The following is a 23,374-nucleotide window of genomic DNA, read 5'->3' on the forward strand; positions in this document are numbered from 1 at the left end:
ACTGCATTGTGTTACTGTTTTTAACCAAGCACATAATAACCCAGGTATGCTATGTCCTTCTTGTCCTCTCGGTGACTGCCAGCTGTCAGGGTAAAAACATTGCTGTACAGGCTAAAGGGAAAAGGATTTTAAAGTCTCTTAAATGTGAGAAACAAACAGCCAGGCCCTGGGGGATATGTTTTGGGATAATGGGGTCCCACAATCAGAAGTGGGCACAGCAATTTTGAAATCTCTTCAAGATTTCTAGAACAGCCTTGATAACTGGAAAAGTTATTGAGAATTGTTACTTTTAGACTGTTGGTCTGCAAAGCACTTAGATACTCACTTCATAATAAAGTTAAAAGGCTTAAATGAATTAATGAATTCTGAATTTTTCAGAACGGTATTGTATAAATGAATATATACCCAAGCAGAATCCATTGCATTAGTGAACTGTTTTTTGTGATATCTTTTGAAATTGAGAAAATCCTTTAGAGGAGTGTTAGTCGAATTACAGCATGTCTTTGCCTTTCCCAGAAGGAATGCTTATTGTTCAGAATGACTGCTAGCATTACATGTCAAATTTAGGCATCTCAGCTGTAGATTTCTTTCAGTCTCATTTCTGTTCAACATACATGTTGAGCCAAATCACAAGTGAAGCAGAAACAGTACTTCAACAGATCATTCTCTTGCAATCCTGCTACCCCCAGTGATACCATATAGACCCTGATGTACCACGCATATAGACCACACTATTATGTACTGCTAATAGAAAGTTAATCTGACCCAGAACTATTCTGTTTCTAATTCTGAGAAATTCAGAACAAAATCTAGCTCCTCTAAGTTCTTTATTATATCTAGTTGAACACTGCTATAAAGTGCAGTGGTTCCTACAACTCAGGCTGATGACTGGAAAACCTTAGTCTTCTGCTGTTGATGACCGTGACAAATTCTAGACAGTAAGCTGCAGAAAAATGATGGATTTCTCTGTACTTTCCCAAGCTGCTCTATTGAACAGACAAGAGAAGCTCAATCTGGGCCTTTAAAAAGACACCCATAGCATAAGAAAAAACCCTGTTTTTTGATTCATGTAGGCTGTGCCAACTTACTGCCTCAGCTCAGATATGTCCATTCATTCCAAACCTCAGTTTTCAAATCAACAAAATGCAAATAAATGCATAATTTGCAGGAAACTGATATTTCACAGGAAAGCCTAATGAAGACAATTTTATCAAGCCTTTTCCTTCCTTTGGAACCAAAACATACACTGGACACAAAGGAAAATATCAGACTGCATTTAATACATACAAAATTATTCTCTGTCACATATTAGCAGTGTTCAAATGTAAGTATAAAGCAGACAAAGCACCAAGTTTGTAGAGCCAATCCACGTAATTACATAAGATTAATTGTTCTCACTGCAGTTTTACCTGGCAAATGGACTTTTCTGGATTCCTTTACCTTAGTTGAGCTGTGCTGCCAAGTTCAGGCCATCTCTTGCTTCAGTCCCCCCCTTCAATACAAGCCAGGCAGGTTCCTCTAGAGAAAGAAATACAAATAATTTTGTAAGACATTAATGAAAAGCTTGTGTATCTGAGCAAAAGATCGGACTGTTGGGCTTTATTAAATGGACTTTGTTTTTTCACAGTATGGGGAAAACAGATTCAGTTTTCCCCTCAGTTACTGGCATTTGTTTACTCATTTGGTTCAAATTGATTCCATAAGGTTTTAAACTTGGGTAAGACAAGTAAGATGCATAAAGCATCTCGTTCTTCTGTTGTGGTTAGGATGGCCAAGTTGATGTTTTCAATTTCTAATGAAAGATTTCATAGGAATAGTTGTTCTGCTTAGCAACTAGCTACCTGCCTGAACCAGGAAAGCTTACTGAACCATCAACATAGGCTTCTGTTTGGGCGTTGTGTGAGCATGCGGAATGGTTGTAATGGTTTCATGATACCTTCTGCCTACTCTCTCCTAAGAAGAAAGTACAGACTGACAATAGATTTCAAAAGTGAATAGTGGCTTTATTAGTGTTTCAAAATGAAATAGACTCTAAAAACTGGAACTTCTGGCAGATTTTTCAGTAGGTCACTCTCTACAATATCAGACAAATCACTTCTGTGCCTTAAGAGTGGGCAAATTTGGAAAAAGTAGTCCAAAAACTCTGTGATGAAAAACTGTTTTGTTTTCAGGTGCATTTTCTTTTTAGGAAGTAATTTAAAAAAGGAGGATTTTTTTTTTTTTTTTCTTTTCAACTGTGGAAGTAAATGAACCGTGTTATTGACTGAAGGGGGTGACTTCAATTAGGTGCTATAGTTAGTACAATGGACTCCATCTGGAGACACATCTGAGTGCCATTTGAACTGGAATCCGTGGAATTATTGCAGCAGGAGCAGACCTACTCCACCTAGATTTAGTCTACAACAAATATCAATTAGTGAAATACTACAAGTTCGCAGGCTCCAGAACTGTGCAGAAACTCTAGGCAACAGAAGTGGATGTCAGTGTATTTCACTGTGTGGAGTACAAGCAGATACATTGACTTTAGTTCACAAGTCTACCTTAAATTTGTAGCGCAGCTTCAGCTACACTGGGAGGTAATAACTAGCAACTGGCAAAAGCCTGCTTCCAGGAATAACTTATGGCCCCTTTTGCCAACTCTGATGCAGTTTCATAAGCAACATTTAGAACTGGGCTGTTGCATTATTTGTATTTGATTACACATGTACTTAATTTTCATTTTTAATTTGTGCATAGCTCATTTTCTCTGTTCTATCAATGTAATTATCCCATTCTCTTAAAAATAACTGCCAAGTCCACAGCACCAGTGACTCCTTTTCAACCCAAGTGTACATCTACAGTACATGGTTAAAGCTTGCAGAAGACCCAGAGGACTAGGACTGAGTGAATCTAGACTATAAGCTGTTCTGATACCGGGTAGGAATCTTCATTCAGTGTAAATCACACTCCTTTGTTCATCAGCTTTGGGAAAAAGTAGTGAGCAAGGAGGACCATGTTGAAAGTTGTGTAACACAGCCTGTCTCCCTTTCCCCAACACACACTTATTTTTAAAACTTTTGAGAACTTGAAACAGCTTAAAATTTTCATATATTCCTTCTTGGAATATAGGATGAAAGTGTACTATAAAGCAGTTTAGCTAAATACAGAATTTGCCTGTAATTATGTGAGCCCATGGATGAAACTTTGTGACAGAAGCCTTGGTGGCAATATTAGCGTAAAGACTTCCCGAGTTATTTCCCAGCCCCTGCCTATTCAGTCTCACCCTTGCTCCATGAAGTACTGCTCCTGCCATTAAATCCTCCGGTTTATTATAGGAATGTGCGAAGCAGTGAATGGACACAGGGGAAAATACATACCACCCTTGTTTTTCGTTTTGGGTTGGTTTTTTTCCTTGCCAGGAAAACATTGAGTTCAACAAGGACAACTTGGAGACAGCGTACTGGGGCTTAAAACTTAATTTTCATAGAACTTCAGGAGTACTTAAAGGTTAGCACTTAGTTAACTGCTTTACTTGATATGGTTCAAATCCAGCCCGTATGTATTTGCAGAATTCTTTGCACATAGTACACAGACCTGTGTGGTTTGTACATACAACTGTCCACTGAAATCCAGTATCAAACATTTTATAAATTTTAGGTGAAAAATGTCCTTTTCAGATATAATCTGCAAACCCAAACTAGTTAGCAGATTAATAATCTCAATAAATACACTGTAAAAATGTAGTAACACAGCAGACAGCTTTACTGTTGGATCACATAGATAAGAATAATGACACCCCCCCACCCAAGGAACTCTAAAAGTCACACAGAAGCCACTGTAACATTAACATTCACAAATTACAGGAGGTAGTTAGTACTTCTGCTGTCACTCGTGTCTAAAACAAAAACTTGGAAAATTCTCAAGTTGCAGACTTTTTGTTTGCTCATTGCTGCTCTGAAATCACACTCCAGGGTTTAGGTCAGCCCTTTCTCTGTCACGTTTGTAGGTGTTATTCCCCCTCTAAGCAATTATTTGGGATAACAGGCCACTCCAGCCATCACCTGTCCCACATGGCAACAAGGAAATAACAGCACTATTAAATGATTAATCTGACTGCAACTGATGGCTTCTGTTTCACTCATGTTCCAGAATTTTCATGTTTCTATCACTGCATTTCTAACTTTGCTTTTGTTTAAGTAGACCTGACCTATGCTATCCACAGCCTGCTTGACTGCTTCATTTTCATATTATCAGTTATCATCAACAGGTTTTTCCACAGCTATGACCTTATTTTTCCCCTTCTGCGCAGGGTTAGGAATGTTAAATAAACTTTGATAGACGGGGAAAAAAAAGTCCCGATTGACAGTAGTCTGAGGGCTTTCAGCCTTCAAGGGTTACCTTACTACCTTGCCAGGGAATAAAAGACCATGGCTCTTTGCATATATATTTGCATAAATACTAACATCCAAAATTGCATGAATTTACAATATTTGCTTTAAATAACATTCTATATGAAAACCAGAAATAACATATTGCACGCAAACTGCAGGTGACTTACATTGCCCTATCCTTGCTTGTGGGGAGAGGATTAAAGGTTGTCATGCTCTTTGGCTGCATTCATTTTATACCAAAGTGGTTTAAAAATAGTGAAGGCTACACATGGTATCCCAGAAAAACAATGACTGCTCTGCATGCTTGCTTATCATATATATACTTAAGGTGTATGGAGACAGGATTAGACAAATCCAGATTTGAAGAGTATCTTGCTCCATAACTAGCCAGAGTTAACTCATATTTGCCACTTCTGAACAGAACAGGAGAGGATTTTGTGGTCCTGCAAAATGTTCAGGTTTTTTAAGCTCTGTGTTTTTCCTTAGAACAAATCTGGGGTCAATAAAACTTCGTGCTTAGACCAAATAAGAAGTGAACATCACCTGTTTACTAATGAGGCCATATGTGAGATGTTATATATAAATATATATATATACATATAAAAATGTTAAAATAGTCTCAGTACATAACATCTTTTAGAGCTGTAACTCTGCACACTGTCTATCATGGTACTATGCGTGGAGATGTCTTTCAGTGCAAAGTGAGATACTTTTTCAGAGAAACAATTAAATAGGCATGCTAGTGCTATCAAAGAACCGGGGATTTTAGAACACACAAGGCTAACCCTGTAGCAACCCAGTAAGTTTTCTATAGGTTACAAGAAACTTCTCAGATAAATTTTGCTCTAAAGTTTTCCTGTTATAGAGAGGGAGAGAGATTAAATATTTGATGGAAATTAGTAAGGATCATGTAGCATCCCAGGAACTGGTAGTTTTCTATATTTGCATTTGCATACAGGACGCGTGTTTGTTCACCATCTTTTACAAGTGGTATTCACTCCACATAAAGAGACATATGTCTCCTTTAGCATGCATGCTTGTATTGTCAACCTGATAGAATTGCATAGGAATGAACCCAATAAAGTTAAATGAAAAAGAATGCTCATTTTATTGCTCATTGAAGTAGGTCTACCCAATTTAACTCAAAGTAAGATCTGTGATAAGGCCAGCTTATTGGTATTAATTTTAACTCATACTGTAGAATTTTGTAGCTAAGATGTTTTCTATTAAAATGTATAATATCATCCGAACAAAAAAAAAGACCCTAAAAACTTCACCTTTGTGGAAATGTTACCTATTTCACTGCAGAAAAGCAATCATCATGCAAGTTCAGGGGTTAAAGAAGTTTGAGCATCCCAAAGACATGCCCAATCTGGCCAAGGAACACTTGTTTCCAGTGCCAAAATTAAGGAACAGGAGAATTCCTCAGACCTGAGCTAAACAGGGATATTCACAGTTGCGGCAGGCCTGGGATAGGGAAGGATCTCAGAATACCGTCATTGCAGCTGAAGCCACACTGTCCCCTATAAAGCAACAGACAGGGAGACTGAGTATATCAAACCCCTCATGCTTTCTTCTTCCATGCAACGATTGTGCTGAACTTTCTTTTTTTTTTTAAATAAAAGTAAGACCTATAATTAGAGATTTGCCCATTTGTGATACACGTGTAAAATGCCCATATGTCTTACGGGCACGATAGTTTAAGTCGAGTTAGATGATGGCGTTCTCGGCATTAAATAACCAGGTTCTTAGTTGACAGGAAAAAAAGATATCCCTCCAACTTCTCTGAACTTCTTGCATTCTTAGCATTCTTTCCATAAATCATTTAATAGCTGCCCTATTCATAGGAAAATGTATTGCTGAAGCTAAATGGTGGGGTTTTTTTTCCCCTCCACTCTCATTGGAGGGAAGCATAATAAATTAAGCCTGATTTGCATGCAAGTTTGCATACACAAAACTCTTGTCATGAACTAGCAAACAATAAGGTGCTCATGTCAGAACACATTGTTCAAGCAACTGCATAAAATAGCTACTGAGCTGTAAGGCACATCAGTATTGCCTTACTGCTCTGTGTTACTGATACTTTGCCACAACAAATCTACACCTCTACAAAGGCAACAAAAAGAAATAAACTCAGCAGCTTTGTATCTCTCATTGTGCTGCACTCCAAATAACCTCCATTTCTTTGTTTCTTGACATCCTGACAAGAGGGAAATTCTGAGTCCTAAATGAACCTCTACACAGAATGTATAAGTATAAAAAGTTTTCCCTGATGACACAAATGTCTCTTTTCAATGTGCTGCCTGGAAGCATACATCAGGTCATTTATTGGGCAATGTATAATTAGCTACTATCTGTGTAATGTTGCCCTGAAACTTTTGATGTGATGATGTTGAGCAGATTGCTTCTGCAATTGGTGGCTTTGCAGGAGTAAAAGCATGTTATTAGTCCAGCTGGACATGCTGATATCATATGTCACCTAGACACAATTTCAAACACAGGGAAAAACTCTCTTGATGTGGCATGTAGTTACATCAGAGCTTCTGACAGCTCTTCATGGAAAGTATCAGCATGCCAAGGTTTAGCTCTTTTTACCTCTTGGAACTACACATGTGGAGTTTGATGCTAACACCTGCTTAGCATCTGCTTACCTTACTTACCTTCTGGAATCTGTCAGAGGAACAGAAGCAAGGAGAACTAATTACTGTAACTCATAACTTGTAACTGGGAGGCAGCAGGAGAGATTTTTGGCTGGAAAGGATTGAATGAGAGCAGTAGCAACAGTTCAGGGCAGTTACTTAACCAAAGCATGCCTCAGATTTGAAGAATATTGTTGGCAGTCTTTGTCACATAGTGAAAGCACATTTAAAAAAAATCTAAAAGACATTAAATGCAGAAAGCTTCTGTCAACCTAGAGTTAAGGTGCTCCCTTCAGATTGCCTCCGAAACATTTAGCAGAAATGAAGGACCACTTCCAACATTAAGAAACTGTGCAGCAGAGAGAGGTCACTATTTGTTTTGGCAATCATTTAAAATGCACTCAGCTTACACTGCATAAGCTATTTATTTTCCTGTGACCAAAATGCATGCATACAGAATTTCCTAGCCTCCTGGTTCTATGATTGTATGAACTGAGGTAGCTGATTTTGCACTGCCTCCTGTACTTTCCCTTGTGACTTTTGACTCTGGCTGTTTTGTGAATGTGCTGCCCCACTAACTGCAGGTCTGATCTGTTTCAGTCTACTATGGCAATCCTACATGCCCATGATGATATTTAAACTATACACGTTCCCCGCTTCATCTGACACTGAACTACAATTGCACTTCGTATGAAATGCATGTTTAACAGGTGAAAGCAATGCGATGTTATATTTTAAGGACATGAGGTTAATAAGCATAGCTCCTAAACTTAAATTTGGAAACCCAGCCGGGGAGCTAGAATACTGTTAGGTAAATTAAGATATGGCAAGGACAGTATAGGAAATTCATTTATATGGATCAGAAACTTTTAGCTGGTACCAAAATGATTAGGAGCTCACTTATATGGTGTTCTAGTAGTTTAGGATTGCATCACTACCTGCTCACACTGATCTTTTTGAGTCGGAGAAGAATATATACCTATAATACCTCCTTTTCTGTGGTTGTTGAAGAGATGTGATTCCATGGGATTACAAGTAACATGGGTACATCTGTCCTAGCAGAAAGGTTATAATTATACAGCATAGAAAGCACCACCTAAGAGCCTATGTACTAGTAACTGCTTTGCTGCTTTGAATTAAGAGGAGCTGGTTAGCAACTGTCATACATCCTATGCTAAACCTGAGACTAAAAATCAACAGTAAGAGAATGAGAACAATTAGAGGGACAGATGGGAGACAGATACAAATAATTTCAGAAAAAAATGTAAGCATTGTGGCATGAACCAAGAAGATGCTGGTGTAATTTAGCATGTCCTTAACAATTTTTTTTTCCTGGCATGTTTGTGTTTACTTGTGTGCTTATCTTAAAAATTGACTCAGGCTTATGCTATTCAGCTGTTCTGTTGACTGTTCCAGTGATGGTAAGAGGTTAAAAAATACTGTTTGTCAAGTTCAAAAAGGGATAAAAGATCAGATCAATTCTGGCTTGATATTTGTGCTACTAATTTAAATAAAAGCAGTTAGATGGCCTGCTTGATTCATGGGCATGCTAAGAATCAGATGCCTAACATCAACTGGAGACATAAAATTGTAAACTAAAAAGCTGGTGGCTGTAAAATTGCTGGAGCAAGAACACAAAAAGGAAGAGCAAAAGAAGTTGAAAATAAGATCTTATTAATGTAAAAAAAAAGGATTATGAATATGCTCTGCCACACACACTCACACCCTACAAGTGCTTTACAAACCTGTGAAGATTCTTCAGCTCTCCATTCATTTATTTTCTGCTACTACAAATAGAAAATTAAGTATCTGATTTCCATATACCATTTCCAACACTAGATTTTGGTAAGGACTACGCAGGCAACAGGTTCAATTTTTGCTCATCTGGTGGTCATTTCTGACAAAACACAGCATTTATCTCTCTGAGCGGAGAAAAATTTCAGTGAGTGGGAAAGCATTTTAGAGTGGTTTATACAAATATCATTGTAAAAGAAAAATCAGGAAAAACAATCCATCAGTTAATCACTGCATTAGGCCCCAGTCCAGCACACTACTGTGTACGTGCAGAGGCCTTCTGAAGCTGAAGAGCATTAAGAGGGGTTCTGATGCCCACACGTTGGTGGTGTACTGTGCAGGGTGAGATGCATCAGTCAGTCAGTGTTGGTTTAACAGGCAAGGAGCTGAGCTCTCCAGTTTCAGTTTAAATAGAAAGGAGTTGGAGTTCTTGGTGCTTTGCAAGACCACTCCATGAAAGAAGAAGAATCCAAGATCTTATCAGGAATCTTTGTCAAAGGAACAATTAATAGGTTTTTTTACCAATTAACTTGAATAGGAAATGAGTAGCATGCAGGTTAGAAATTAGGATTAGCTACTTGTAGAGTTGGCTTGACCTGCTGCCTTGCTTTTAAAGGGCAGCAGATATCATATGCTGCACAAGGCTAAAACCATAGTTTGATGCAAAGAGATTTGGAGAGGAATGCTTTTAGGATTTAAAAAGAATCAAAAACAAGCTGAGGTAAAGCATAATTTATATTGCAATTTAGCCAACACAAGACACACAAAAATTTGTTTTAGGGAGGTATTCTGAAAATTAATTTGCCCAGGATATCAGCAGGCAGTATATTGTGCAAGTCCACTCAGGAAGGGTTGTTTGGGTAGACAAAAGTCCTTACCACTTTACAACTAGATCTGCAATATAAATAAGAAAAACTTAAATGTCTTTCTGCCCAGGTACTGACAGCCCTGCGGGTTTCTAGCACATGACAAGTACCAACTGAGATGTACTTAACAGCAATACCTCCAGGACTACAGCAATACAGATTCTTGCAGCTGTCAGCACATAAAGTGGGGAAAGCTACAGGTTCGGAGAAGCGTACAGCAGGCTGTTGGATCATACTTTACAGATCTTGAGGTGTGGGTACGTAGGTAAAAAATCATATAGGTCTGGGTCAGCTGTTTCCAAGATCCATTGGAAACAATTGTAAGGATTGCTGTAAAGTGCCATAAATGGGCAGTGTTATGAATTGGCAAACCTACTCGGAAGAAGTTCATTATTTTCCTCACCTGGGAATGTTTTCACATGAAGCAACAAAGAAACTATTGACTCTACTAAACAGTGAAGAATTTCATAATGTATCCCATCACAAGAGAAAGGTTATTGCATTGTAATTTAGAATGTATCTGGCAAAATCCCCATTGCTATTTATTGGAGAAGTAAATACTGGCAGGACTGGAATGTGATTTTCCTTTACAGCATACCTGTACCACGCCTCTTGGTGTCATCTTTGAACAAGGAGTAACATTTAAGCTCTCATCAGTTTATCATCTGGAAGGTCAGGCATTCGAGAATCTTACAAGTTAAATACAAATCTTTAAGCCCTGTGGTCTAGCTTTATTCTTCTTCCACTTTGTAAGAATATTACAATCTTAGACGTTTGCTTTATAAGACAGGTATGAATGAAACTTAAGGTATGTGCAAACTCTTTTAATGATACTTTGCATAGTGTCCTGCAGTTTCTTTTTCAAATATTGTTTCATACATGATCAAAGAACTAAGAAGGTCATACTACATTTGGAAAACTAGGTAAACAATAATCAGACATTTATATTGCTAATTGTTTACCGAGCATTGAAAGAGTGTTCATCACTGCATGAAGAGTCTGCAGCATTTCAGATTTTTTTAGTGTGTGATTTAGAAGTCTCCCATTGTTTACAGAAAGCAACCATGGTTTGCAATAGCCACACCAAATTTTTCCTCTCTCTTACAAAATGGTTTCACAGGGCAGTGTGTGCTGGTTGTTACTTGCCACTGATGAAACGGGGAAGGTTCCGTTCCCCACCCCTGCAGTCTGTCACAAAGTACGATGCATCTGCACACAGAAGTCTCTTATCATAATCACCACAGAACTGATTCAGCACAAACTATTTAGGTTAATGTTAGCAAGTCTTAGTAGCATTTTTCTTGAGCCTGGTTCACTCTGACTGAATCAAAGTAAGAAATGATGACTTAAGCATTTGTGCAGGTAGAGTTATCAAGGCACTAACCACCTACAGGAGAGGGTGCTGAGTGGTGGAAAGTTCACATGCAGCCAGAACAGTGAAGCAGCAGCTTCAAAATTAATATTAAACCCTGCATTCATAATCTAGGCAAACCATTACCACTAATAAAGTACCAGCATAGAATGATCTTTGACTACTTTGCCTAATCCAGTAAAAAGCTCCACAACAAGCTTAGCCCTTAAAATAAACATGAAGCACAGAGTAAGTTGCCATGCAGAATAATTACATTTCCTGCATATTGACTGTAACAAGAGATTTAGCAGATCTTACTGCTAACAGCTCTCCATTGTATCCTCATCATTAGTGCAAACTTTGCATCTAATGTTGCTCCTGTGTACTCTTCTAAGCTGCCTGCAATTATCTGATCAATGAACTGGTTTGGATTTGGCAGATGAGTGAGTCTCACATTTATGCTACCTTGTTGTGGCTTCATTTTGCTTAAATCTAGTGGGTCTTTTTGTTTCATTGGGGGTTTTTTTTGTATGTAAAGATTGTTGATTACAAAACATTTTGTTCACAGAGTAACAGGTTTAGCAAAATTTCTTGAGTTGCAGATGGGGCTCTACCTGGACTGCTGGGGTATGAAGGACCCCGAAAGCTCTGTGTTCTCAGCTAAAGCAGCACCTTGTATTGCAGGACTCCACGGTTTGCAACTGATCCCATGACTAGGTGGAACAACCCTGAGGCTGTGGTACAAGGGATCCCTGTTTGCCCAGATCTCTGCTGTGAAACCCCAAATTGCTAACATGGTTTAGGTTTCAACACCCTCCCTGGTACTAGAGCCAGGGGCTGAAGAGTTACAGACTCCACTGCTGCAGACCCAGGACATGGAACCAGGAAACTGTGGAATAAGAACCCAGGGAAGGTGTTTCTAATGAGGTCAATGACAGTGAAGCAGCCCCAGGCATTCAGCAGCAGTATACCTCAGACATATGTAGGAACTCATTACTCATTTATCATTAGTCAAGACACACTGCCGACCAGTAAAGGCTTCTAATATTTGCAGTTTTACTGTGGCAGAAGGAAAGCAAGCAGTAACCTATTCTGACCACTTTAGGGCTGGATGTGTTTGTGGTAAGATGGGAGCAGCCTTTAAGAGTTAACTCAACATTTAAACCAGGAACAAATAATTGCAGAGTCATGGAACACAGTGTCCACAGTGGTATGTGAAGGTAGCTGCATCTCAGCATGAAACACACTCTAAGAATGAAATAATCAATCAATCAAGAATCTTTAAAGACAAAACTGCTCAGACTTCTTGTAGCCAAATTCACTTTTCAAGCAGTATCAGTCAGTAAGTATGTTTGTAAATCAGACTATAGGTCTGTACAGATCAGCAGTGTTTTAAATATATTTTAGTTAGAGATCCTAGTTTAACTGCTTCTTTAATAGCATACTTAAAAACAACAAAAAAAAGCCAAAAACCTACCCCTAAAAACCAGACGCTTTTGCCTCCAAAAGCCATATGTTTACTATATTGGTAAAATACACGAATAGGAGCATTACCTTCAACAGAGCAGTGCTGTTGCTCATGTAAGAATAGTAGTTAAGTTTCCTGGCAGGTGCTAGACTGATGTGCAGTAACTCCGGGAATGTATAAATATGGCTGGTTATCAAAACCAATTCTCTCTGAAAAACACAAAAATACAGATGAAGAAGAGTCCTCCTAATTTGTTTCATTACAAATTAGTTCTGTTTTGAGGAGAAATAAGATTACATTGTATGCAATCATTTTTCCACTCCTCCTTGAACACCAGCTTCACCAACTGAGCTGATGTGTCAAGCCAGGTGAATGGTTGCAGGGGAGCTAGTTAATCTCTGTGGTTAGGGAACCCACTGGAAAACTTACCTTTGTCTGTGAAGAACTGGCATTTTGGCAGCACTTCCTCATTATGCATAAGACAAAAGCCGTATTTGGTTGATAGCATCTGGGATGCAATGAGACACAAACTCTTGTCCTTTTGCATACCTGTATGGATTTCTTTTTATTATTCGGGACTGGAAACTAGGAGAGTCAAACAAAATTCTGAGTGACAAAGGAGTTGCTTTTTACTGTCTGCTGTTGTTTAGCAACATCATTCTTCTTAGTATAATTTGCACCTTATTTTTCCCCACACTTTTGCTCTGTAAGTCCATAACGGAACATTTTCCATTTCAGTACTAAAAAAATCAATTTCCTCTCAGTTTTGTGAACTATATACTCCACAGGAACTATATTTCTGGACAATTTGTTGTATGTCTTCTGAATCCAAGACATAACAGCACTGATTGAATGCGTTTCTTAGTTGTGCCATAAGCAAGTCTCTCTATAACAAATGCTGCCAGCTGCTGAGTTGCAGGGCATATTATGGCCAACCTACAGGGCTGAGATTCTTGGAAGGGCTGTAAAATTCTGAGGGCAGGAGTTAGAGCTCAGGCCTCAGCATGTGCCTGACTTCAGAGAAACTTACAGTCATAGCAGAAGGACACCACCAGAATGTCATTTTATTTTTTTCTTAAGCAACAATGTTAGCAATGTAGGTAGGTTTCATCTCCCAAGTGAGAACTTATCGTAGTGCGTACAAAACTATGAATAGTCAGGGCAGCCTTGATAGTGAAAATGTTTAAACATAAAACCCCAAAATAATAAATAAGAATGCAGAAAAGATTGCAGTCATATTGGCCAATTGGCATGTGAAAATATAGTCTGGTTTCTGAAATTTTAAATGATTAGCACCACTTAGCTCCAGCAGGGAAACTCTAAGGATTATTTTTATTTAGTGATAGTATTTTGCATAATAGCAGTCAATTATATTCCTCAGGCATGCAAATTTTGATTACCTAGACATATGCCATCTCAGTCTCTGACCTTCTGTGACTATTACACTACTCTTTCCTCATGCAAATTGCTCAAGTCAAACTATTAAGGAGACTTTTAAAGATATAAGTAGTATAGTACACACACACACAGAGGTACACACTATTCTATACAAATACTTTATTAAAAATTATTCTGGAGTGGCCTGTAACAAAACTATACCCATGTAGAGTTTAAAAAAAAAATCAAGACAAAATGGTATCTATTATAATGCATTTTCTATCATTCCAAAAGTCTGGTCAGTGCCCAGATGTGAACAGTTAAACTTGCTGTCTATCTATGTATGCTGCAGGCTATCCAGTTTGAGACATTAGTCTACATATATGTGGAACTTGACTCAAGTCTTGGTTTGAAAAAATATATATATTTTGAAATTTTGTTTGTGGCTACAGTAGAGTGTAGGAAAAATAAGCATTATTTCTAATATTTACACAAGGACAAACAGCATGGACTTTTACAAAATGAAAAAAAAAATACAGTACAGGGACTTTTCACAATATCTGCAATTGATACTTTGAAAGATCCAGCCTTTGAAATTGAAACTCAGAGACAGTTAAACTTTCTACTTCCCCCCCCCCCCCCCCCCCAATATTCAAATTCTTTAGTCAGTAGAAATGATTCATGTAGAATGTTAAGAAGGAACAAAAGTGTTTTCTTCTTAGAAAACACATGTAGTAAATATATCTATGTATATATTCAGGACAAATCCTGTTTTCCTTACGTGAATAGAATTGCATGTGTAAGGTGTCCCGTCCCCCCCCCCCCCAAAAAAAAAAAAAATTGACCCTGTAATTAGAATTGAAAACATTAAGATCCAACTGCATCAGCAGAAGACAATTCCATTAGATTTTTGTTATGCCTCCCTTCAGTTTCAGAATGACTCTTGTGTCCATGATGATGCTAGTTTGCTTCATAGCCATATTCCCCTTGGGGTTGAAAGGGGATCAAAATTTAGAAAATATACGCACTAGTATGAGAGAAAACCAAAAAGACAGCACTCACCATTCAAGTGTTGGTTGTTACTCACTATACAGTAGTTTTTATTATGGACCCTTCAATGTCTCAGAAGAGCTTTGGTCAAATAAGAACTTGTTAAAGAATGTCTAGTACAGGCAGCCTATATCAGCAAGAGAGGATATTTAGAGATATAACCACATTTATTTTAGCACTTTAAAAGCATAGCAATATTAGTACCATGCCAGAAAAAACTTCATGCCTAAGGCAAACAGTAACTTCTCAAGGATGTCTGTAGAGGACCATGCTTAGCAGCAATACAAGCACAGTGTCTCAGGAAAACTCTTCACTACTCTTGCTGTTATGATCCCTGATTTTTTAAGTGGAGCTGCCGAATGTGGAGTGTTTGTGATTTGAATAATTATAATGGGTAACAAGTTTGCGGCTGTCAGAAGGTAGGATGCAGTGGGGGTCCCAAAGACAACAGGCTAACACTAATCATCAGCCCATAGATAATTTCCTCTCATAAATAGCTACACTTGGGTGTCTTAGAATCCTTCATTTAAACCTCTGTTCCTTCCCTGGAATACAGCGTGTTGTTTGTGCTGATACTGCTGTAAAAATGACTGTTAAACTGGTTGAGCACAGAGCTGCTGTAGCCAAGGTGGCTAGAAGGCATGGAATTGGACCACTCTCCCACACCATGAGTGGGGATATTAGAGATTGGAGAGTAGGAATTAAAGCCTACCATATTCTGTCCCATTTTGTCAATGGGCTCAGAGTTGAGTCCTAAAGGCACTGAACGGCTCCCTGAGTTAGAGCCATTAACATATGCAGTCATACTGGAGAGGAAGTTACTGAGGCATGGGCTACTGGAAGATGGAGATGGAGATCCTTTCTCAGGTGAATTGTCAGTCCCAGGTGATGAGTTTTCCAAGATATCCTGATGCTCTACAGCTTTGGGGCTGCCAGCCAGTGCACTATCCTCTGATTTCTCAGATGCAAGAGTGGCAGCACTAGCCCCAATGTCAGACTTCCTTTTCCTCTTCCTGCGAAAGTTTCCATTGTCAAACATCTTTTCACAGTTCGGGTCCAGAGTCCAGTAATTCCCTTTTCCTGTCAAAGGGGACAAAATCACATTTTTAGTTTAAAAATATGCACACAGACTAGAAAGAGCAGTCTTCTAGGGCTTTATAATGTTTCTCTCATTTCACAGAAACAAAACAATTGCATGAGCAAAAAACATATGTATTTTTTAATCACACAAAAGCAGAAGTCTGTTGAATTCAGAAAAAAGTATAAAGTTTTGGGCTATATCCTTTAGCCCTGACTCTTCACACAGGTAAAACTACAAATGGAGCCAGTGGGAGGGCTTTATGTTTTCTTTTCTTTTCTTGGTGAGGGAAGAAAGTTTTCAGTACATAGCTGGTCCTCTGAATTTACAGCAGGGAGTAATCAAATCCCATACTGGGCTGCTCCTCCAGATTCAGTGGGGTAGGATAGATTTCTAACAAGACAGAACCAGATTTTTGGCCCTCTGTGGCAGCATAGTTGAATGTTTTTTAAATGCTCCCAATGGCTCTTAACAGCTATTGATAGAAAACAATAAATAAAGGAACAATCTGACAGCGTATCAGCCAAGGAGTTAGAAACAGCAGAGGTGTGATTCCAAGCAAAATGCTATTTAAAACAAACAAAATAAAAGCAGCCTGCTCTCCTCTTGAGAATTATTGTTGACTCCTTAAAGCTACTGATTTCTTTGACAAATCTGAGTTTGCCTTATCCCCTTTCCATTAATTCCCAGTTAAGTTCGACAAGTCATATGCATTACACCAAATGGGTTTTGAATGTGACTTGCTCAGTTAGACTTCTCCTGTGCTTGCTGAGCCTCATGCTCAGCACATTGATCCATTCTCAGGAAGACCTAGAGCAGTGGAGAATCCCCTTCCCTGCAGAGGTTTAATAGCAGCACTGATTCAGACCTCAACTATGCATAGCTGCCTTCTAATTCAGACCTATGAAAAAAGTAGAAGAGCTACTATGTATGTCCTGTATCTAGCCTATTATGTCTCTTTAAAATGTATTAGGTGTTTTAAAATTAATTAGGTTTAATTGGGGGGAGGAGGGGGAGAGATCTATACCTGGATCATCTTCGTCTCGGGGCACCTTCTTGAAGCAGTCGTTGAGAGACAAGTTGTGCCGTATGGAGTTCTGCCAGCCAGCTTTGCTTTTGTTATAAAATGGGAAGTTGTCAGCCACATACTGGTAGATCTGACTGAGAGTCAGCCGCTTTTCAGGTGCTCCATGGATAGCCATGGCAATAAGTGCAGAGTAGGAATAAGGTGGTCTAACCAACTTCATGAGCTCTTCTTGGGATGGGAGAGGAAGCCAGCCAAGGTCAGTTCCTCCCAAGCCGTGCATGTTAGGCAAGAGCTGCCTTTGCATCCCGTAAGACTGAGGAATGAAGGGACTGGCATTGGGTCCTGGGAGATATGGTGGTGGGGTAATAGAAGGTCCATTTAGCCAGAGATAAGGATTGGGAGTGGTGTTGTAATCCGTTGTCTCAAAGGTGCTCGGTCGCTGTGGACTAGGGATGTTCTGTGGATGGAAAAAGTTCTCATAGTAGATACTCATCTCTGGAGGTTCTTGACCAATATTTGGAAATTGTGGGCTGCAGCGTGGCGGAGAGTGCGTTTGTGGATCAAAGGAGCTCATGCTCTAACACAGGCAGCTGATAAGTTATGACACACCTGTGCTAGTGCTCCTTTCCTGAGACAGGTGCATCACCTGTGCCCTTCCCTACCTACTTATGCACCTGTAAATGTTTCAGCTTGTGCTGCAGGCTCCACCCCACCGCCCTGAATGGCTGCAGATGAGGATGATATCCTTTTTGGAATGCTGGCAGTCCCAGCCAGTCATTGATGTCACATCAGCCAAACGTGAAAGTTACAACTGTTTATCTTCTCAAATGAATGAAGGAATTTTCCACTATGTGATGCACATAAAGAAATCCTAAGGTGCCTTGAAGTTAAAACTCCTCATCAGAAATCCTCCTTTTTCTACCTTTCACAATGAGGCTCTAGCATTTAGTATTTCTTTCTTTTTAAAGAAAAGCCATTTTGTGATGCTGCTAGTAACACCTCAGAATGCAAAAGCCATTGTCACTTGCCAGTGAAACAGTAGGCATATATATACTTAGAACAAAAAAAGAAAAAAAGAAAAAGGTCAAACCTCCTTCTCTTTCTGTAATTTTAATTGCAGAGTTGCTTGTACTTCCCCCTAGGCAATCACAGTACTACAGGCAAATTCTGTAGCTGGTTACTCACGTGAGTAATCTTACTGATATAAATGGAATTACTCCCTAAAGTAAGGATTAATCTTGTGAGAAAAAAATTCAAGCTTAATCATCAAACCTTTCTTTAGACCTTAAATTGGTGAACTGAGATGGGAAATCATTATTTGCTGCTTCCTCTTTGCTGCAGGATTGGTGCAGAGAGCTCATAAAACCTCTTAGCAGAATTTCCAAGCAGTGAAGAGGCAGTGTTCAGCACAGCTCTTTTCAGCTAAGTTCCAATAACTTCATTTGTATCTATACAGATGAAAGTTAATTCCTTAAAATTAAGTAACAAGGAAAAACCTCTAGCCCTTTTATGACTGGGAAAAATACTTGCTACCTTGCATGGCACCCTACACTTTCGAAGGAGGAAAAAGCAGAGCTTCAATCTCACCAACATCTGTCTCAGAATGAAAACAGCTCTTACAACTGTGTCACTGCATGAAAGACTGCACTGTAGTTAAAAGCATAGTTGCAGTTCCCTTCAGAAGAGATATTTGCATATTTTTTTTAATACATACATTTGGAACTTGACTCAGCCTTAATAACCCATGCAATTAAATAAAGTCCTGGTATGACAAGGCCTTTAAGGTGGCCCCAAGTCCTATAATTTCTACAGAAACATGAGTTTCGACCTGTAGATTTGAATTCCTGGCTGTACCAAAGACTTTTTTGCTTTGTCACACATTCATCAATTCACTTAATCTTTTGTGCTGCAGCACCACCAAGATTTCCCCGCTAAACACTAGTGGTTCACCAGTGTCATGTTCATATTGTTGTTGCTTTGAAAGGTATGAAAAAATTGTCACTGGAAATACAACTGAAATATTGCGTACAGAGTGACAAAGCTAGCCAATTTGCCAGCTCAGAAATGCATCTCTACAGCTGTTATTGAAAAAATACATGCTTTCACTGCACATAAAGTGACTTGTACTGCAATTATGGACAAACAAGTTGCTATTTTAATTTTGAATGACTGAGAGTTCAGAGTTTGTAAATGCTAACTAGCCTATGCAGAGATACACATTAAACAGACAAAAGTTAAGTGGACTGGCTTATTTTCTAAGTGACAATTGCTGTGCCAAAGGTGACTTGGACAAAAAAAAAAACCAAATGATGATTCATTTTTCAGGAAATAATAATGTGAGTACCTCCCTCCTCAAGAAAGCTATCATCTGAAATATTTTTTTTCTTCATAAGAATCTGAGTTACATGCAAAAAGCTGTTTGAGCAACATTGCCTACAGCTTCCTAATTAACTTACTAACATATAGATATATTTTAAAATTATATCTGTAGTCCTGCAACTACTAATGTTACAAATATTGCTAATAAACCCCCCTATTATTTACAGAAGAGTCAATGGAACAAAACGTTTAAGAAATGCTCAAATGAGTAAAAACATTTACAATGAACTAAGACCCAGAATATAGTGTGAAAAGTAAACATAAATTTTTGATCCTCTCAACAAATTACATTTCTGTCAGAAAAACCCCTTGAAAACAAGAAAAACTTGCAAATTTATTATTGCGCAGGGTTCATTTATTCCAAGAAGTAAAAAGTCAGCTAACTGCATTGTGGACTTCAATGAGCGGCATCTAAATACTTATTCCTGAGTTGCTCTGCATGCATAGTCACAGTTAAAATACATTGAAGTGGGTGCTGAAGGAATACGTGCTTTGAAAACATGCCAGGCTTTACAGAGGCAAACAAATACTACTTCTGCAACCAGAGACTGATGAAGGTTGTATCTTTACAAAGTTTTGGTGCAGTGCATTTTAGCAAAGTCAATCCCTAGCTGTGCTCTGCAGCTGCCTGAGAATGGATGTTACTACCAGACCTACCTCAATGTGACATCTGAGCAAAATATCACACAGAACTAAGTAAAGCAAGAACCGAGGTGAAGAATGGCAAGTACCACTTTTAGAGCAACGAAGTACAAAGACAACTGTAGGCTTCTGCCTACAGAGCTCTGAAAGAGAGCGCAAAGGTCTGATCCCTCCCTGGCACATGTGTGCTGGCACAGCTTCTAGCAGAGACATGATCTGATCAGCAACATTTTTCTTCCACCTGTGCCTGATTTACTCAGATTGGAGTATAAACAATGCCGATAAAATGTACTTCATCAGTATTATCAGCACACCTTACTGCTTGAGAATTACTGCAATACATGTTCCTGTATAGCACTTCAGGTGCAGATGCTCGTACACAGGCAAAAGGCATCAAGGAAAGAATAAACTGCTCAAGCTGTGAATGCTGAGCAGGACTGGTCAGAACTGGAGTTAATTGAGTCTAGCCAGGAATACTGCCCTGGGGTCCTCACTACTGAGACTCCTGTTCTGGAAGGACTGGAAGGAGAAGGTAGCAATCTCAGAAGTGGAGAAAGGAGAGGGAAAAATGGTGAGGCTTCCATATAAAGAAGCTGGGAAAAGGTGATATGCTGACCAAGCTATGGTAACAGATCATGTTTAGGGCTAAAAAACTCTAGAACTAAAATGGAAGCTGGTGCTGGAGTCATAGTTTAGTTATCATTACTTCCAAATGCATTGAGTTTGGTGAGGTCTTTGTAGGCAGGATGCATCATGTTTTTAACACTTCCTTTTAATACAGTACTATACAGCCCTAAGTGCATGTCTCTACCAACTGGAAGCCTAATCAACCACAGATTGCTGTCAAACCAATGATTGTTGTCAACTGTTGTGTTATACGAGTATTTGCTCATCTTGATTTCTTAAGTGAAGCTCCAAAATCTGCACATTGAGGCCAAGCCCCTTCAGAACCATTGTTCTCCATAGGTTTTTTAGGTCAGCTCCTATGTGTTGCTCTATTCCAGCCAACAGTAATATTTCTTCACACATATTGACCTTTTACAAGGGAAACCGTAATTGTCTGAAATCTTTGTTATGAAAAGTTCAAACTATTTTCATTAAAACGGGGATTCCTCAGCATTTTCACTTGTACTCCAAAGTAACATATACATTCAGTGTTTCTGAAATGCAGTGACTTGGGAGAAGTGCGTACACACCAGCACACAGTAGGAAGCAAAAGCACAGGGGTCAAAAGGTAGAGAATAATACAGAGAACTCTGTATGCTTTTGTAATGTTTTGGCTGAGATACTCCTAACTAACTTCTTAACTGGATCCTTTAAAATGATAAAGCAAAATAAAGCATGATGCCTGCTAGTCACACAAACACCTTTAGGTCATCATGCTGTTTCACAATGTGACAGTTTTAGAGAATTTAGATCAAAAGCACCATGCCTGCATGATGTGAAGCACAACATAGTGCAAACCCACTCTTAATGGCTCAAACAGGTTCAAAATTTTATAGTAGTAACTTCATCCTGGCAAACCTTATAACATACTGCATACAATGTGTCGCTCATATAGCCAACATAAAGCACTCTGCATCATGTACTTTAGCTAATTAGTCAGAAATTAAATTGGTTGTTTACACTTGATCCAGATCATGATACATATTGCCAGATAATCTCATGGAGCAGACATCTATTTTAATGAATATGAAGCTTTAGGCTGTACTGTTAACACTGTGTATAACCCCAGTCCTGGTGTATTATCACAGTTTAACACCATGCTGAAGAAAAGTTCATACAAGCTATTCATGTGGTCACAAAAAAGAGGGAAAAATTGTTTTTAAAAGAAAAGAGTTCATCTACAACTCAGTATACCAAGCAATCCACTTTGTTTCAAACAATTCACACCATGAATTCAGAAACAGTTCAGTACCCATCAGTAAGACATTTTCACATAATGGCAAATTATATATATTCTTGGTTGTCTAGTAGATTACTTGTAGAAGTCTTCATGTCTTATTCCAATAATCATCTGCCCAGTGTATGCATAAAATAAACCACACCATCAGAAGAAACAAGGTGTAGCAGGCAAAACAATGTCATCTCAAGGTCATTACAAAAGCATAGGAAACGTACAATACAGTATTGCAAAACAAGGGAACTGAGCTTTATTTCTAGAAATGCAGGTTGAACATTAAATTAATGGAAAAGGCAATATCATTTGGATCTGTGCCATGAATGCTGCAATGCTAGAATGCCCTTAGACTTTTTAAGTCTTTCAGAACAAAACCACTGTGGATTTTTAAAGCAACTTTATAACTGGGGTTTTAGAAGACTGTAAAACCTTATAAGGCCTAGTAGCTGCTTTCTGCCCATGAGAACTATGATAATAAAAGTAGTCATAACTCCTGCTTCAACAAAAGCCTTCCACCATCTTGCCAACATATAATATGGTAGAGGGGATTAGGTGTCCCCTGACTTATGTATTAGTCATGCCAGGCTGTAGGCAGGCAAGACATCTATAGCTTCCATTTGGCTGCCTATGGCTCCCATGGGATCTGCTGCAGTTAGATACACAGACGTGCTCAGCCCTGCAACGGAGGAATACCTCAAGCCTAAAACAGACATGGAGAGATTCTGCAACAAATTCCTCTCATGTTAGAATCTGAGGCATCTCTCAATTACGGGAAATTAGTACAAATATAGATACTTCTATCAATCATACTTTGATAACCTGACTGCTGGTACTAGCTTCCGAACAGCTGAAATGCTTGTGTGTTTCAGATTATCTGCTTATTCTTCTATGCTTGCCACTAAATGTATGTTTATATGAGAAATAAACAGTGTTAAAATCAAAAGAGGTGTTGTATGAACATCAGTTGTGTTTACCAAGGAAATTAATCTGTACCTTTCCAAACCCCTTCAAAGTTTAAATTCATGTGCATTTCAATGTATAAATCCTGTTGTGCATCTCAAAGAAAAAATAGTAACATGCTAATATTTCTGTTTCAGTCAAATTTCAGCATCAAGGTATTAGCTTGTATGGATAAATCAGCTACTCCCACTCCACAATTTAAATGGAGATCTTACTGAAAAGACATTTTAGAACAAAGGATTTTTCAGAAAACATAACTTCCTCTTTTTTTTTTTTTTTAAATGTCTTGTTCACAGTGTTCTACACCCTTTGATACTTGCCCAGTACAAACACTTGGGGAAAATTAATTGGCAACTAAAACTGATAAGTGAGTCGGTACAAGTGCAGTGAACTACTCTATGGACACACCCAGTCATAGATAAACTTAAAGTTGTTTTAATGTACCCAAGGTTTAACTGCAGTAAACTAAGATC

At 38.6% G+C, this 23,374-nt stretch overlaps 1 protein-coding gene across 1 annotated transcript; it reads right to left on the reverse strand.

The window, feature by feature from the left end:
• Positions 1–14,983: 14,983 nt before the first annotated feature.
• Positions 14,984–17,594, reverse strand: FOXI1 (forkhead box I1). Its single transcript, XM_009922270.2, has 2 exons — positions 17,021–17,594; positions 14,984–15,995 (listed from the first exon to the last, which is right to left on the reverse strand). Exons 1-2 carry the CDS (start codon positions 17,592–17,594, stop codon positions 15,442–15,444), a joined length of 1,128 nt encoding a protein of 375 aa, XP_009920572.1. The 3' UTR covers positions 14,984–15,441.
• Between the last annotated feature and the right edge of the window lie 5,780 nt (positions 17,595–23,374).

Source organism: Haliaeetus albicilla, chromosome 27 (assembly GCF_947461875.1).
Source record: "Haliaeetus albicilla chromosome 27, bHalAlb1.1, whole genome shotgun sequence".
Lineage (NCBI taxonomy): Eukaryota > Metazoa > Chordata > Aves > Accipitriformes > Accipitridae > Haliaeetus > Haliaeetus albicilla.

Excerpts from the sequence above, each read along its gene's own strand:
- FOXI1 (XM_009922270.2), bottom strand. The coding sequence starts at position 17,594 with ATGAGCTCCTTTGATCCACAAACGCACTCTCCGCCACGCTGCAGCCCA. Across the intron at positions 15,996-17,020 it reads CCGAGACGAAGATGATCCAG|GAAAAGGGAATTACTGGACT; the intron begins GTATAGATCTCT and ends CCCCTTTGACAG.